We start from the raw sequence: 14716 nt of genomic DNA, 5'->3' as shown, positions 1-14716 counted from the left end.
TTTTGCACGTCGACGCGGACGACGACGCAAAAGTATAAATGAAAACCGCCGCAGAACCTACGCCGTCGCGGCTACGCCGTAGGACCTACGCTCAACTATAACGAGCCCTTAATTTTTACACCAGGTATTTTATTCGTCTCTTTTGTCCACTTTCGACCGCGTCTGTCCTGATTACTGAGAGGGGGTGGTCTGTGAGACTGTGGGCGAGTCCCTCTGATGTGACTTAAAATCGAGTGAATTATGTCAGAGTCCGCTGCTTGTGTTGTAAGTTAACATGCTGCACAGTGTTTTGTACATGTGTATGTAAGAACTTTCTCTGTTATTTCGACGCAATTGATGAATTAAGATTGCGCAACTTTCACACGCTCACAAAATGAAACTAATAAAAGATGTGGAGATCATCTGCTTTAGTTTTATCAATGAAAGCCTAATGCTACGTACACACCAAACGCGGGCATCGCGTTACTCGCTCTAGATTACTTGTGGGATTTAACTTTGTGTCATGCATATTTTTCGCTCTAGTTGAATATTTGTTTTCCACAAATGCGCCGCCCATATTGCGTCATTCGCATCGTCCCATGCGAGGACGCGTCTGATCGCGTCTTTGCATTGAATTTGTATGTAATCTACTCGTGCAAATTGTTGGACTCGTTTCTGGTGTAAACCCACAGTAAGGATAGCGCTGTACGCTGTGTGTTTGTGCTAGAAGTCCGAAAAGATGTAAAACATTGTGTTACGTATCTTAGATTAGATAAATAAGCGGAGATTCTCATGTGGCTGTTCAAACACATTCGACCATGTGCGCGTTTACACTACAAAAGCAATCCGAAAGTGTTTTTTTCTACCTCTGAATGTGGTCGAGCTCAAAACGTTTTGTACATCGTGTACACTCGTTTACATCCGAACGAAAACGGATATCTTAAAACCAGCCCCAGCTACTCCCAACTCCTATCATCTTCAAAAAGTTTAACGTACCCAAAAGTTTTATTTTCCCTTTTGTTTCTTCATGAAAGGGAAAGCAGCAGCAGGTCGTGTACAAGCATAACATTTACATAATGTTATTGTTTTTTTCCATTGGTGTGGATGCTAATATAGTTATGTTTATATAGTAGTTAGGGTTATCGTTCGTACTAGCTAAAAAAGACTACAAAAGCTGTCATTAGGTGGTACCCTTTCAAAAAGTGCACCTTTGTACAGTCCCTAATGGGTACATATTAGTACCTCAATGGTACACTCAATCTTTGTGCTTTTTTATTTAATAAGGGACATGTCAAAATATTGTATGTGGTAATAAATATCATTTATTGTAGAGGTTACAGGGCTCCAGACAAAAAAAAAATAAACTAAGGAGCCATTGGCTCCTATGAGGCAAAAGCAGGCATCAATTTTTGGTAACACTTTACAATATTTACACTATACTATCGTCCTCCTCGCTTCCTTCCTCTCTCTCTCTTTCACTCTTTCTTTCTGACCCCTGGCACTCGGAGTACTCAGACGAGAGGCTACCTAACACTGTGCAGTGTGATCAGGTGTTGTTGAGTAAGCAAGACAGAGCACATCTTCAACGGTCAGCTTAATGCTGTCCTCCTCCAGCGCCACGTCCTCATGTCCCAAGCAACTCCTTTAGTCTGAATCCAGTGAGCTGCTTTATTCTTGTTCTCGCACATCTGCAGACCTCCCGTCTCTCTCTCTCTTCAAAATTTCTGATTATTTGTTAGTCAATTTTAGGATTGGACCTTTACAGATACATGATACATTTACAGTTGTCATTCCTGTTTTAGAGCTTGACACTATAGGGTCACACCTGTGAGCAAACACGGTTGTCTTTCCCAAACATTGACTGTTTGAACGCAACCCATGAATGGGTTTTTCTTGCTCCTTCACCGATATTAATCACCTCTCTCTCTCCACTGTAACAAGATTTGTCATTGAATTTAAACCAAACACGAAGCCAATTGCTTCATAAAATGTAAAGGTGTAAAACAGCCCATGCCATTAGGAGAATTATGTGTGTGTGTGTGTGTGTGTGTGTGTGTGTGTGTGTGTGTGTGTGTGTGGTTAACATTTACATCTCCAGCTTGTGTGAAATTGGGCACAGGGCAAATGGAGAGGGTAATCATTGATTAATCAGTATACAGAATGAGCTGCATCGATCGAGAGACCAGTAGAGTCAGCGCCGACCCAAGAGGGTACGAGACCATGCCGCCATCTTAGAAAACCCGTCCAGAGAAAGGTACAGATGGGCTTGGCAATGTCATGATGGATGCATACAGATCACTGACCTGACAATGCAGCAGTGATACCATGATACTCCACCGCTGTGCCCAAACGACGCCGACCAATTTGTCAATTTTTGGCCGCTTCGGTTCACCCAGAGCGGTGTGTGTTGAGATTTTGAAGCATGACTCTGAAAGGTCACTGCTTGAGGTGCTCAGAAGTTCTTGGATGAGGATGGAGCCGTGGCAGGAATTTCACCTACGCTAATAATGCCACAAATATATGGAGTCGCCCGAGCCTGTTTTTGTATACGCTTGCTTGTGTGGAAATACATTTTAACCACATTATCCTACGGCGCTAGAGTAATGTGATAATGTGTTTGGTAGATATCAAAGGAATGTAAATATTACAGAATACAGTCCCAGGAGCATGATGGGCTTGCAGAGCCATAAAAAATACAAATATACTTTCTCTCTCTTTCTTGTTTTCTCAGTTTTTCCTCATTCTGTCTCTCTCTCTCGTTTTCTCTCCTACATTTCTGTTTCTACCCCTATTTTCATGATGATTGCAGTGTGGTGCATTTCGTGTTCAATAGTGAGAGCGACGGATAAAAACAGATTAATATCCCTGACTATAATCATTTCCATTTACGTACAAAACACCCACTCTCTTTCGCTCGCTCGCACACACTCACTCACTCACTGCTTTATCTCCTTATCCCCCTCTTCAGTTTTGTTTTTGCGTTGACAGTTCTTTTATCCACTGTGCAATAAATCAGGCTCAGACTGCGGAGTCAATTTCATCGTCAAACTCTATATTTACATAAGCACTTTGGTCCCCATTTCCACCCAAAGACACAACAAATTCAAAAGCAAGCCAATAACACCCAACATGTTTTCATTTTAATAAATCATGAACTGCTAGGCAGACTTGTGGTCACTGGTGTTTGCGTTGTTGCCCTGTAGGTTGGCACAACAATCACAGGGCTTTTGTCTCAATATCAGTGCTGTAATCTGAGTGCGTGCTGTCTTTTTATGTTTGACCAGTGGGAAGGTTACTGGCACTTAAACATGGCCGGAGTCCAACTTCTAATGTCACAGCTGAGCAACAATTTTTCTTTCAAAACAATTGAAATTAAGTAAGATAAGTGCAGTAATAGGCTGATGTGCTTGCTCGTGCATGAACATAGTGGAGATGATGTGTGTGCCAGAATGCATCTGGGACGCTTATAAATCACACCTTAAGGGCTCACCTCTTCTGGCTCTGTTCTGTCAAAATCCTTCTTCTCTTATAAAGTCAAAATAAATCTTAATGAGCTCAGTATTTCTCTTTATTAGGTGACCTAAAAAATATTATTTTAAAGAGACAGAGCATTGCATGCTTGCATTCAAATGTAAACTTGAGTGTGTGTAGTGTCAATGGAGTTACCATGAAGGATGACATCAGTTTGTAACATTAGATCAAAACTTTTTTAACATTTGTGACTAGTTTAACCAATCATAACTACCATCATAAAACAGTTTAAAATGAACCTACCCGGTCTTTTGTCTGTTCTTCCTCTGTGACCGCCACATAGCCGTACTTTTGATATAAGAACGAGAATTTGTTTCTGGCAAAGAGACTTGTTGCTCTTGGGGCACGGCTTGCGTTTGTTCGCTATCGGTCGGTTGGCCTGGTCGTCCTTGACTGCCCGTTTTTGTCTGATGAGAGAACTGGCAAGAGCTGCCATCTTCTCCCCCCCCCTCTCACCTTTGGGAGGGGGGTCGCTGTCTGCTTAGGAGACCCTCTCTTGACGTACTTTTTACCTTTTCTTACCAGCAGCACAAAGATAGAAAAACCCAAGGGTCAAACCTTGAGCGGCGACTGAGAATGAGTTTAGGTTCCTCACTTGTCTCTGTGTGTCCCAATCCAAAAAGGGAAGATGTTAAGTTCTGGTCCACTCACAACCTGTCCATGGTTTGTCCTTCATTATGTTTGTTTCGCAAAATGCATGTCGACAGTGAAACGAATCCGCAAAACGCAAATCGACCCCGTCACATTTCCCCAAAAAGACACGGAAAGAGGCTGACGAAGTCATCGTTGCGACATTGCCGACATATTTGCCCCCCCTCTGCTTCACTCACTTCCCCTCCCCTTATGTCTTTTCTCGTGAAGACGACAACATTGACAAAGCTAAAGTTTAGGACGCTGTTTCGGAGAAAAACGTAGAGCTTCCTTGCTGGTCCTGAGCAGAAAGTTCTTTCCTCACCGCTAGAAGGATTATTCAGATCAGTAACAGATCCAGGCAGATGGTCAGCCTACAGTCCCTGTGGCTAACTTTACTCGTGTTGAAAAAATAATCATTTAGACTGGTAATCCACCGCTCCGACGTCCAAAGGCACTTCTGCTTCGGATGCTGGGACAGACAAAGCCTTGAGTCGTACAACGAGAGCTGGCAAAAAGAAGAATGGACTCAGAGAAATTTCCCGTCTGCCTCTTCTGGCACACGCTATCTCTACCCACAGCCCTACATTACCCCCCCTCCACCCCAAAGCCAGCGAGTGTGTGCGCAAATCCAGCGGCTACCACCAGTAAAGGTGACATTCATGAGAGAACAAGTAAGGGAGGGAGAAAGAGAGAGCGATCGAGAGGAAAAGAGAGAGGGAGTGAAACAAGAATGATGAATGAGAACAAGGGAGGAGAGAAAAGAGTGAGAGAGAGATGAAGGAAAAGAAAGACAGGAGAGAGAGAGTTAACGCTATTCTTTTCCTCCCTCACTCTGCCGACATGACTGTCCTTGATGAGTAGTGTGGAGGAGAGAGAGAGCGAGCGAGAGAGAGAGAGAGTGTGTGAGCTGCCAATGGTGACAGTTTTCAGTCACCGGAAGAACATCGCAGTCATGCGTTCGGAGCCGGTTATCACTGCCAAGTACGCACGCACTCATCCTCCGTCTACACACATCCTTGTGTACACAATCACTTTTACCGGATTAGGGTTGTACCACTTTTATTGGTTTAGCGTTTAGTTCCATGCAGTCCTTGCGCTGGGAGCGTTTCTCATTTGCTAAGGGAATAAAAGTAACGCAGACAGATACTTTTGCTTTACCCGGTGAGCTGAACATTTTTAAATATTGACTTTTCCCATATGAAGGCTGTTCTTAAAGATAAACATCTTAATTACACTGCCTCCTAAGATACTTCGTTTCAGCTGAAATAAAGGACAGCTTTGCATATATCGCTGATAAGGCAATCCCAGAATGCACTGCAATTAGCTCAATAAAAGAAAAATGACAAATAACTGTAGAATATAAATGTATTAAAAAGGTTTATTTTACAAATATACGTACACATTTATAGTGCGATGTTAGCCTAGCAACTAGCTAATATAAGTTAACGCAATTATATAATTGTAGCCTAGGTAGAAGATTTCAAATGGTCACTTAGGATGCTGCATTTGAAGGCAGCTCCCTATGTATGCACTAGACATTAAAGCCCTTTTCACACAGACATTCCAGAAAATATACAGAAAATGCATCCTGGATTTTTCCGGGATCGTTTGATTTTTTTGTTCATTCACACTGCTAATGATTTGCCGACATCTGCAAGGTCCCGGAAAGACACGTGACCTGTTTAAAGTCCTGCACTATCTTCTACGCAGCGTCTGAAGTTTGCATGTGATTTATTATTTCTCTCTCCTGAAACCACTTGCGTGCATTTTTGTTTATGATAAGACTATAAAGTATCACGTGATGCTCCGATCTATTCTGGTGAATGATCTCAGCTTCAGAGTGGATATTTGACGAGCTCCCGACTCTTTGCTTTGATCCAGGTTTCAGACATCTGTCATCGTGATTGTTTATATGCATTTAAAACCCACGTTTTGAGGAGCTGAACGATATATCTTGTTAGGATGACGCGCGGGTATTTTCCTTTATTATAGCTCAAATGAGCACGTGACGCGATATTGTTTTATGCTGCTGAATGATCTCTGTTTCAACGCAGTAAGTAACGAGCTAACTTACCTGATATCTGCTTCAGTCCAGTTTGCTGACATTTCTCATCGTGAATGATGTAAATCCCTCATATTAAAGAGTTGAATAACTTCATGTTGCCATGACACGCGCGTCCTCACTACAGCACGCGCGTCATTGTTTATGCGTCTCATTTATCATTTCCTGAACTCCTTCAATCAAGTTTGCGACATTTCTCGTCGTGAATGTTGATATGCATGTAAATCTCTTGTTTTAAAGTGCTGAACCATAACTTTTGTTGTGATGACGCGCGCGTCTTCACTACGACACGTCCATTACGGCATTGTTTCGGCTTCTTGTTCACACAGAGGGTTTTCCGTGTATCTTACTAGGTCCTCTTTCCAGCAATGATCCCAGAAGACTTACGGGACGTGTTTGCGTTCACACAGAAGCTTATCTGGCAATTTTATGGGTATTTTCTGGGACCAAAGGACTGTGTGAATGGGGTTTTTGTCATCTCACTAAAATGTGGAACAGAGCCTTACTCCCCTTTTTCTCCTTTTCTGTCTTTTTTCTCATTTACTTTATTGCTCCATTCACCCTTCCTCATTCTTCTTTCTGGCATCACTTGCAGTTTCTCTTTATCTGTGTGTATTTTCCAGTCTCTTGGCACTGCAAATACAGCATGTGAAATGAACGGGACCTTAGGGGGCGGTTCGCTTAAAGAGACAGACAGGCACCGAGCTTGTGCGACAGGATGGGAGGCTGTTTCTCTGTAATAGTGACAAAGACGGTTAGAGACAGGTAACGTGTCTCCTTTATGCCGTGCTCCCGGCTATGACAAGCCGTCTTTGCGGCTGTATACTCAAATACAGAAAAATGCAATAAATGCAAGCGCATGCAAACATGGTCATTCATGCACACATGGATGATTTTGCGAAGTAAGATGTTTCTGGATCTTCATCTGTGTTGGTGCTAAATAGGTTTTGTAGGGCTGTGCATTTTTATATGAATTTGGGAAGCTTATAGGGTCAGGATCGTATTTCTTTGATAGGAATGTTGTTCCATGATCGCCTCAGGATGGTAATCTCAGTCTTACATGGCAAAATCATGGTGGCCATGTAGGCACAAAGACGGTTATTAAGTTGACACCAATATTCACCATACCAAAAAATACACTATAAAGATCTCTAGGGACTCAAACATTACCTCTCAGCCAAATTGCTTTGCAATTGCCATTGATTATATGGATATGCAATGCTAAGAAGTTTAAAAGCGCCTGGTGTAATTGAATCTGTCTTGGCTGTTCACCTTGTGGCGATAGCAAGATGCTTATACGACGTAAAAAAAAATCAAACATTCAGTGCATTTTCGATAAATCAACTATTCAAAGGGCCTGTCACTCAATTAAATTTTATTTGGCACCCTAACAGGGACCTCCTGTGAAAGCACAAAGAAAGTGTCATCTTGATTTAGCTTGGGTTTAGAAATGACGTTGCCTCAACAAGCAAGGTCACAATCCATCAAATGCTGATTGTCAGATGACAGCTAAAGTTACTGGCCGTTAAGAAAGAGGGACAAAACGGCAATAATTTAATAAGTATTGTCTAGAAAGCTATAACTGGAGATGTAACCTCATCACCATCCAGAGCAGGGAAATGCAACCTCGACACTTTTAGAGAAGGGGAAGACAGAAAACTTCAACCATATTCCTACACTTGCTTGGACAAAAATGGCCACAAGCCAACTGATTATTTTATACATTATACAATCGCTCATAACATTTTCTTCTGTTGGAATAAGGAGTTATTTTCAGGGGCCATTGTTGTCTCTATGACTTGCTATTCAAAATTAAGGATATTATTTTAAATTATATAAAATTAAGGATATTTTCATTTGCCATGACAAACGTTTCACCAAATATGCTACTGTATAAACACTACAGTATAGGAAAACTGTGGTAACTTGGCATCAGCTATATTCCAGATTGATTATATCCATATTGGTAAATATCATGTTTTTACAGTAATAAATGTGATTGTAGTACACTGTTTTAGTTGACTACGCTAAGGCTCGCTGACAAAATTTTAAATGGTCTCTCATTTGTAAGTCGCTTTGGATGAAAGCATCGGCTAAATGAATAAATGTAAAACTGTAATTGATTTACTAAAACTAAGTATTCTGAAATTTTATTTTGAGGGCAAAATCTTCTCACAAAACATCTTTTTAACACTTTTCTATGTCTGTCGGTGGATATAAGAAGTGTAGGAATATTCTGCAGTTTTTGGCAGTTCACAATTTTATCCTAGACATACTAGTCCAGAATAGTTTGTTTTGCACATTTACCGTATGAGTGGTTTAACCTTCCTCTGCTTTCCCAAGCAATTACTTTCCTTAAAGGTCTCGCTGACCTCTCTGACAAACACGGGACAACCCTCCTCTTCTGTTTCCCCATTTGTAAGCACAGATCAGCCTGACCCAGCTGGCCCAGTTCTGTCTTTCTGTCTCCCAGTCTCATATCTCTCTTTCTGTCTTACTCATCTATTCTCTCTCTCTCTTTCTCTCTCTCTCTCTCTCTCCTCTATTCATCATTGGCCAAACAGATGACAGGAGGTATTCTTCGGTAATCCCCTCCATTATGTAAGTGTGCATGATATTTCGACTTTTGTTTCGAAAATGATTTGGACGACCTTTTGGTCAGCGTCTTATTAGAGATTTATTTGCTACTATGTACCAAGACAAGCCTTTAATTAGGCTTTAATTAACAGTGATTCACTGACACCACCAGATTAGTGTTCACTTTAAAAAATGATTTTTTTAGTTAAATAAAACATTAAAACTTAAAGTGTTCATGCTGCCTTAAATTTTGATTAAAATATTAACTAAAAATAATTATTACATTTGTAAAAATGTGTTGTCAACTAATATTTTTTAAGGTAAATTAACCCTCAAGGGGCCCTATTTTAATGATCTAAGCGCATTGTCTAATGCGCACTGCGCACGGTCTTCGCACTTTGTAAACTGAAAAACTAAGCAGAGGAAGAATACCCCCAGGCCCCAGTTTAAGAATAATGTTAAAAAATTTGGTGTTTTCATTTTTATTGAAACTTTAATTTTTGTAATAAAACCTTTAACTCTTTTGCCGTCATTGACGAGATATCTCGTCAATTAAGAGAAAACGCTTCCCCGCCAATGACGAGATTTTCCGTGTTTCCGCAACTTATACAACCAGGAAGTAGCGCCTCACATGAAAGAGAAAGTACTCCGTACGTTTTAAAGATCGCTCTGCATCTGATCTCTATCAAAAGTCCTTCGCAAAAATGGAATTATCTCAGCTTTTTGCTCAAAATTGGGTGTTTTTGAAGAAACCTACCCATGTTTGAGAGGTGATTACAAGAGAACTAATGAAGGTAGGATGAAACGTTTTTTTTTTTTTAAAAGCAGAGGGTCTGTTCTTTCATCTGATATATTGTTTGTTTATATATTTAAAGAAGAACATTTTCTGAAAGGCATTAAACTTTTGTGAAAATCATGAAAAATGCTGGCGCTGGCTGGCAACTTTTTTAAAAACGCTGGTGGGGAAAGAGTTAAAAGCCTTTTTTCAGTCATAGAAGTGCAAATAATAATGCACTCTTTAAATAACAAAAAAACATATTGCGCCATTGACTTTAGACTTTAGAGCAGGTTTTTGTTGGTTAATGGCATAGTCTATTTTAGTTGCCTCAAAATAGCAACGCGCCAACAATGCGCCTGAACACACCTCGTTTTCAAACCAGAATACCCATCGGCGCAACATTGGGTGCAAATGCATTTGCTATTTAAACAACATGGTGCTAAACGTGAAGATTATCAATGCGCCGGGTGTATGACAGAGCCCAAAATTTAAAAGGGGACATATCATAAAATGATATCTGTCTTTTCCATGTTTAAGTCCTATAATTGGATCCCCAGCGCTTATGTCAACTTAGAAAATGTGTAAAAGATCAACCCAGTAACTTAGTTTTAGTAAACCATTCTCTGCAAGCATGTGAAAAAAAAAGTAATTGAAATTTGGCTCTCTTGTGATGTCAGAAGGGGATAATACCGCCCCTTAATCTGTACTATTCAAACAAGGCACTGCTATTTAATGCAGAGATCAGCTCATTTTCATTTTTAAGGACACACCCAAAAACATTACAGCGTTCTTTTTATCAATGAAATAAGTGCACTTTAAATGAGTGCAGCTATACTGTTGCTCCACCAATGTCACCTAGGCCTCTAATGATGAAGGACTGATGATGAAATCTTCACATTTCTGTCACTAAAGGTTGATTAATGGACAAAACTGTATTGCATTCACACTAACACGACACTAGCTTTTTTTTAAAGTGTCCATTACAATAATTTACCATGATAAACATAGCACCTTCAAAAATACTATTAATGAAAAACCATCTTAGGAGTGTTAAAAAGATCCATATTTACTATATCAATGGTGTTACTGTAATAACTGTGATTCAAAGCAGATAAAATGATATTAAACGGCAGACATCAAGGTAATGTTAGTGAGAATATGACACCTCTGGGTTTGGTATCTGCACATCCTAATCCTTCTCATCTTTTCTCCTATTTAAATGTCCTATGAGGAATTCAAAAGCAGTGCAAATATGAAAGATTAATTTGAATCTAAATCTTCTAGGCCTTTGCTTACTTTAGCATGTATGATGTCTCTGTTATCAGGGTAAATCTGGAGAGAAAAGTCTTTATTCCTTCCAAACAGCCTCAGCAAAAAACTGATGGAGATCGACGAGAGAACCAGTTAAGCCCTGTGGGCGGAAATGTGCGTGATTGTGTGTGTGTGGAAGAGAGAAAGGGCAGACGTCGGTGTCTGTTATGTACCCCTGCACATCTGTGATGTTTTAGTATTCAAGGTACCCAATGCAGTACATCTGAGGCAGACACTTTGATCAAGAGATATCACGCAGCTCTGAGAAAAAAAAGTAATTAAGAACCATGAAGTGAGACTGAAAGACAAAACTGTTGGATTAGCCATTCTGTACACCCTAAAACAAACTACCACCCCATGAAGAAAGACTGGATGAGTTGGGTTTATATTATGAGCTTTAAGTTTCGTACAATATTAGTTTATCCTTCAATAAAGTACCCATGAACTCAAAATTTAGTGCTGTGGTGTGAAACGGAATGTCATGCGAGGAAAAAAGTAGGCGTGGCTTGTGTTTTCCACTGTGGTTTGATTGTTAGAACTGTTAGCAGATAGAGACAGAGCGCAACGCGTCATAACCTGAAAACCACGCCCACCGGGGGGAAAACAATCCAACCGTCTCCATTGACTTTATATTGCGAGAGGCTGCCTCCTTGTCATTTCTGGCTGATTACAAAAAACAGAATAATGCCTAAAAGCTGCTGTCTGACAATATGTACAGCCAACAAGCCAAAGAACCCAGAAATAAGTTTTTATAAGCTGTCGAGCCGTAAAACCCAGCCTTTAAGGAGAAAAAAGTGGATCGCCGACTACGTTTCCCCCTAGTGGACTCAGTTCTACTAATATGAGTACTATGAAAAGTTGCCTGTTTCCACTTTTGTGTCTTTAAACGCTCGTTTTTTGGGGTTGACAGCTTATAAAAACTTATTTACAGATTAAACTTAAAAACAGAATAATACTGTTAAGCTGCTGTGTGACAAGGTATACAGCTAACAAGCCAAAAAACCCAGAAATAAGTTATTATAAGCTGTCGACCTCAAAAAAAAAAATAAAAAAAAAAACTAGCGTTTAAAGACACAAAAGTGGAAACAGGCAACTTTTCATAGTTCTCCTATTAGTAGAACTGCGCCCACTAGGGGGAAACGTAGTCGGCGATCCACTTTTTCTCCTTAAAGGCTGGGTTTTACAGCTTGACAGCTTATAAAAACATATTTCTGGGTTCTTTGGCTTGATGGCTGTACATATTGTCACACAGCAGCTTTTAGGCATTATTCTGTTTTTTGTTATAAGCCAGAAAAGACAAGGAGGCGGCCTCTCGCAATACAAAATCAATGGAGACGGTTGGATTGTTTTCCCCCCGGTGGGCATAGTTTTTAAATTTGCATAACTGTGCTCTGTCTCTATAGACTGTTGGAGGGGGCGGAGTTAACTGATGCTCCCACCCAAGCCGTCTAGCTGATGTCATCAGAGAATGATTGCCACAAAAGGGCGGAAGTACATTTTCAGATTTTGATTGAAGTTTATGAGGGCACATGAATAAACAAAAGACTTACACAGATAATGTTTTTATAATAAACACAATAATTGCCAGTTTTGATTTTATTGGGACTTTAACAAAAAAAATAAAAATTTTCACTTTTTGCATTTTTTGTTTGGTCCTTAGTGTTGTACCGTAGATCTTCATATTTGAGGATTTATTTTATTTAATTACAAAGAAGACAGAATGTGTTCCTCAGTTGATTTTGATACTTTTACTGGCTTTTATATATATATATATATAACCTATATATAATACATAACCTGTCGACACTCCGGTGAAGTAATCACAGACCAATTTAAACCGGTTAAAGCTAGTAACAAATTTGCTGCATTTCCCTCTTCCTCCGCCATAATTCATCATCAGAATCAAAGTGTCTTTGAAAAATATCTGTACTTTGTCATCAAAGAGCATCAGATGACAAAACAGACGCTTGCTATATTGGCCATTATGACACATCTGTTACTTATGATGCATTTATTGCTCCTCTGTGAAAATCGTTCAATCAAACGTCCAATAAATCAGTTTCGTCCCTAGGCAGAAATAGCTGAGCTTAAGGTTTTAAAGTCGTTCTTCTGCCCTAACTCTTCTTTTCACTCAAAGTCTGCTGTGATGAATGAGTTGGTTGGTTTAAATTTAATATAAAGACATCATTAAAATGAAAAAGCTTATAAATTAAACCTCTACTGTACTGTACAGCACATGCTGTGTTTTAACACAACCCAGTCTTATGAAAGTTTGTCGTAATCACGAAATATAATGTATTAATTTGTGTTCATGGACACATTTCTCGTTCCTTTACTCTTCACGTTCATTTAAGCTGGTGCACTTACCTTGGTAATGGCTCATCGGTACTGTTAACTGTTAAATTCAAGGCACCCTAACCTAAACATTTAGAAGCGACGATGGTGCCTTGCTCAAGGGCACCACAGTCACAACCTTCCGGCCTTGAGACTCGAACGGTTGACCTTCGGATTTCTAACCATTAGGCTACGACTGTTACGTTGATCTGGCAACCCTGACAGGACAATGACGGAAGCAAAAGCACAATGAATGCTGATTTAGATTTAACTTCGTGGGTCTGTCAGTGGATCCATAATTGGAGTCACCAGGTTCTCCTTGCAATTAAAGTGAATGTATTAACCGAAATGGAGATAGGTACTTAGCAAAACATATTTGTTAGACACCCAGAAGACATTTACTGTAGTATAAAAACGCTGACAGATCTTTGTTTAGAGGCATTAACGACATGCACACACAAGCAGGATTGAAGAGTGTGAAAGGCAGACTGTTGCATGTCTGGTCAGCATTACCAAAGGGAGATTAATCCTCACAATAGCACAACGAGTTAGATCGTTCACGGAAGCGCGGATGTAATTTGTCGCGATTGTGTGGAGCTTTAGCGGTAATGCGGGTTTAGATGAGAAGTTCACATCTGTCTAATCGAGTACAAGCATGACTAAATGCCACTTGTAAACATCGCCATGCCGGTCCACTATTAATAGACTCACGATGTACTCAAACAGTCTAAAACTATCCGCCATTTGCTGAATGTCAGCCACCCCCAGTTTATGCTTTATTTTTGGTTTAATTAAAAATATTTGAAGGGCATTATGTAAAGGCATTAGCGGTTGGCTGACACGGCTCAAATCCATTTTAAGAGATATGCTTTAGAAGCAAATGATGTGTGAGAGAAGAGCCGTATAAAGTGAGGTCTGACAGGCAGTTTTAATAGAGATAAAGCATAAAAATTATTCTTTTAAAAACTTTGACACTGAGCACTGTACATGTGCTGCAAGGGAGTTAATTTAACATCATTTACTCTTCTGACCATCAGTATTACATTTTCTTTTGTGGATTATCAAATTCAACTTTTTAGCACTCATTTTCATTTAATCTTAGTGAATGAGGACGAAGGATATCAAGCTTCGAAAGATCAGACTTTCAAAAATAGTGTCTGGAGATTAAGAGGTCAGCTGATAAGAAGTTGCTTTTTTGCACATCTTTGTTTAAAGTGTGCCGTTTATGGGGCGTTTTGAGATCATGTGCTTGGAAACATGCCTCACTGCACTTGGGTTGTCTGTTAGATATCTCCTAATAAAGAGGCTTTGTGTTATCACACTCTGTGGGAATACGATTTAAATAAAGAAAAATATGCCTTTGAAAGTTTATAAATGTCCTGGGTGTAGTCAGATGAGTTTCATTGCAACTGAGGTAATCAACATTTATGTCTGTAAAGGTGTAAACCAAATGGCCCATACTAATACGATTGATGCACAGGATGACCCTTATAAACTGTGTATTGTAATGG

General features: G+C 39.9%; 1 protein-coding gene across 1 annotated transcript in view; it reads right to left on the bottom strand.

The window, feature by feature from the left end:
- fgf11b (fibroblast growth factor 11b) overlaps positions 1–4313 on the bottom strand; it is a 62417-nt gene extending 58104 nt beyond the window's left edge. Inside the window, exon 1 of the mRNA XM_065290631.2 lies at positions 3754–4313. Coding sequence (XP_065146703.1) covers positions 3754–3946 — 193 coding nt within the window. The 5' untranslated portion in view covers positions 3947–4313. The remainder of the gene's footprint in view (positions 1–3753) is intronic.
- Between the last annotated feature and the right edge of the window lie 10403 nt (positions 4314–14716).

Source organism: Paramisgurnus dabryanus, chromosome 10, assembly GCF_030506205.2.
Source record: "Paramisgurnus dabryanus chromosome 10, PD_genome_1.1, whole genome shotgun sequence".
NCBI lineage: Eukaryota > Metazoa > Chordata > Actinopteri > Cypriniformes > Cobitidae > Paramisgurnus > Paramisgurnus dabryanus.
The sequence above is the reverse complement of the archived record's forward strand: the minus strand, read 5'-3'. Positions and strand labels throughout refer to the sequence as shown.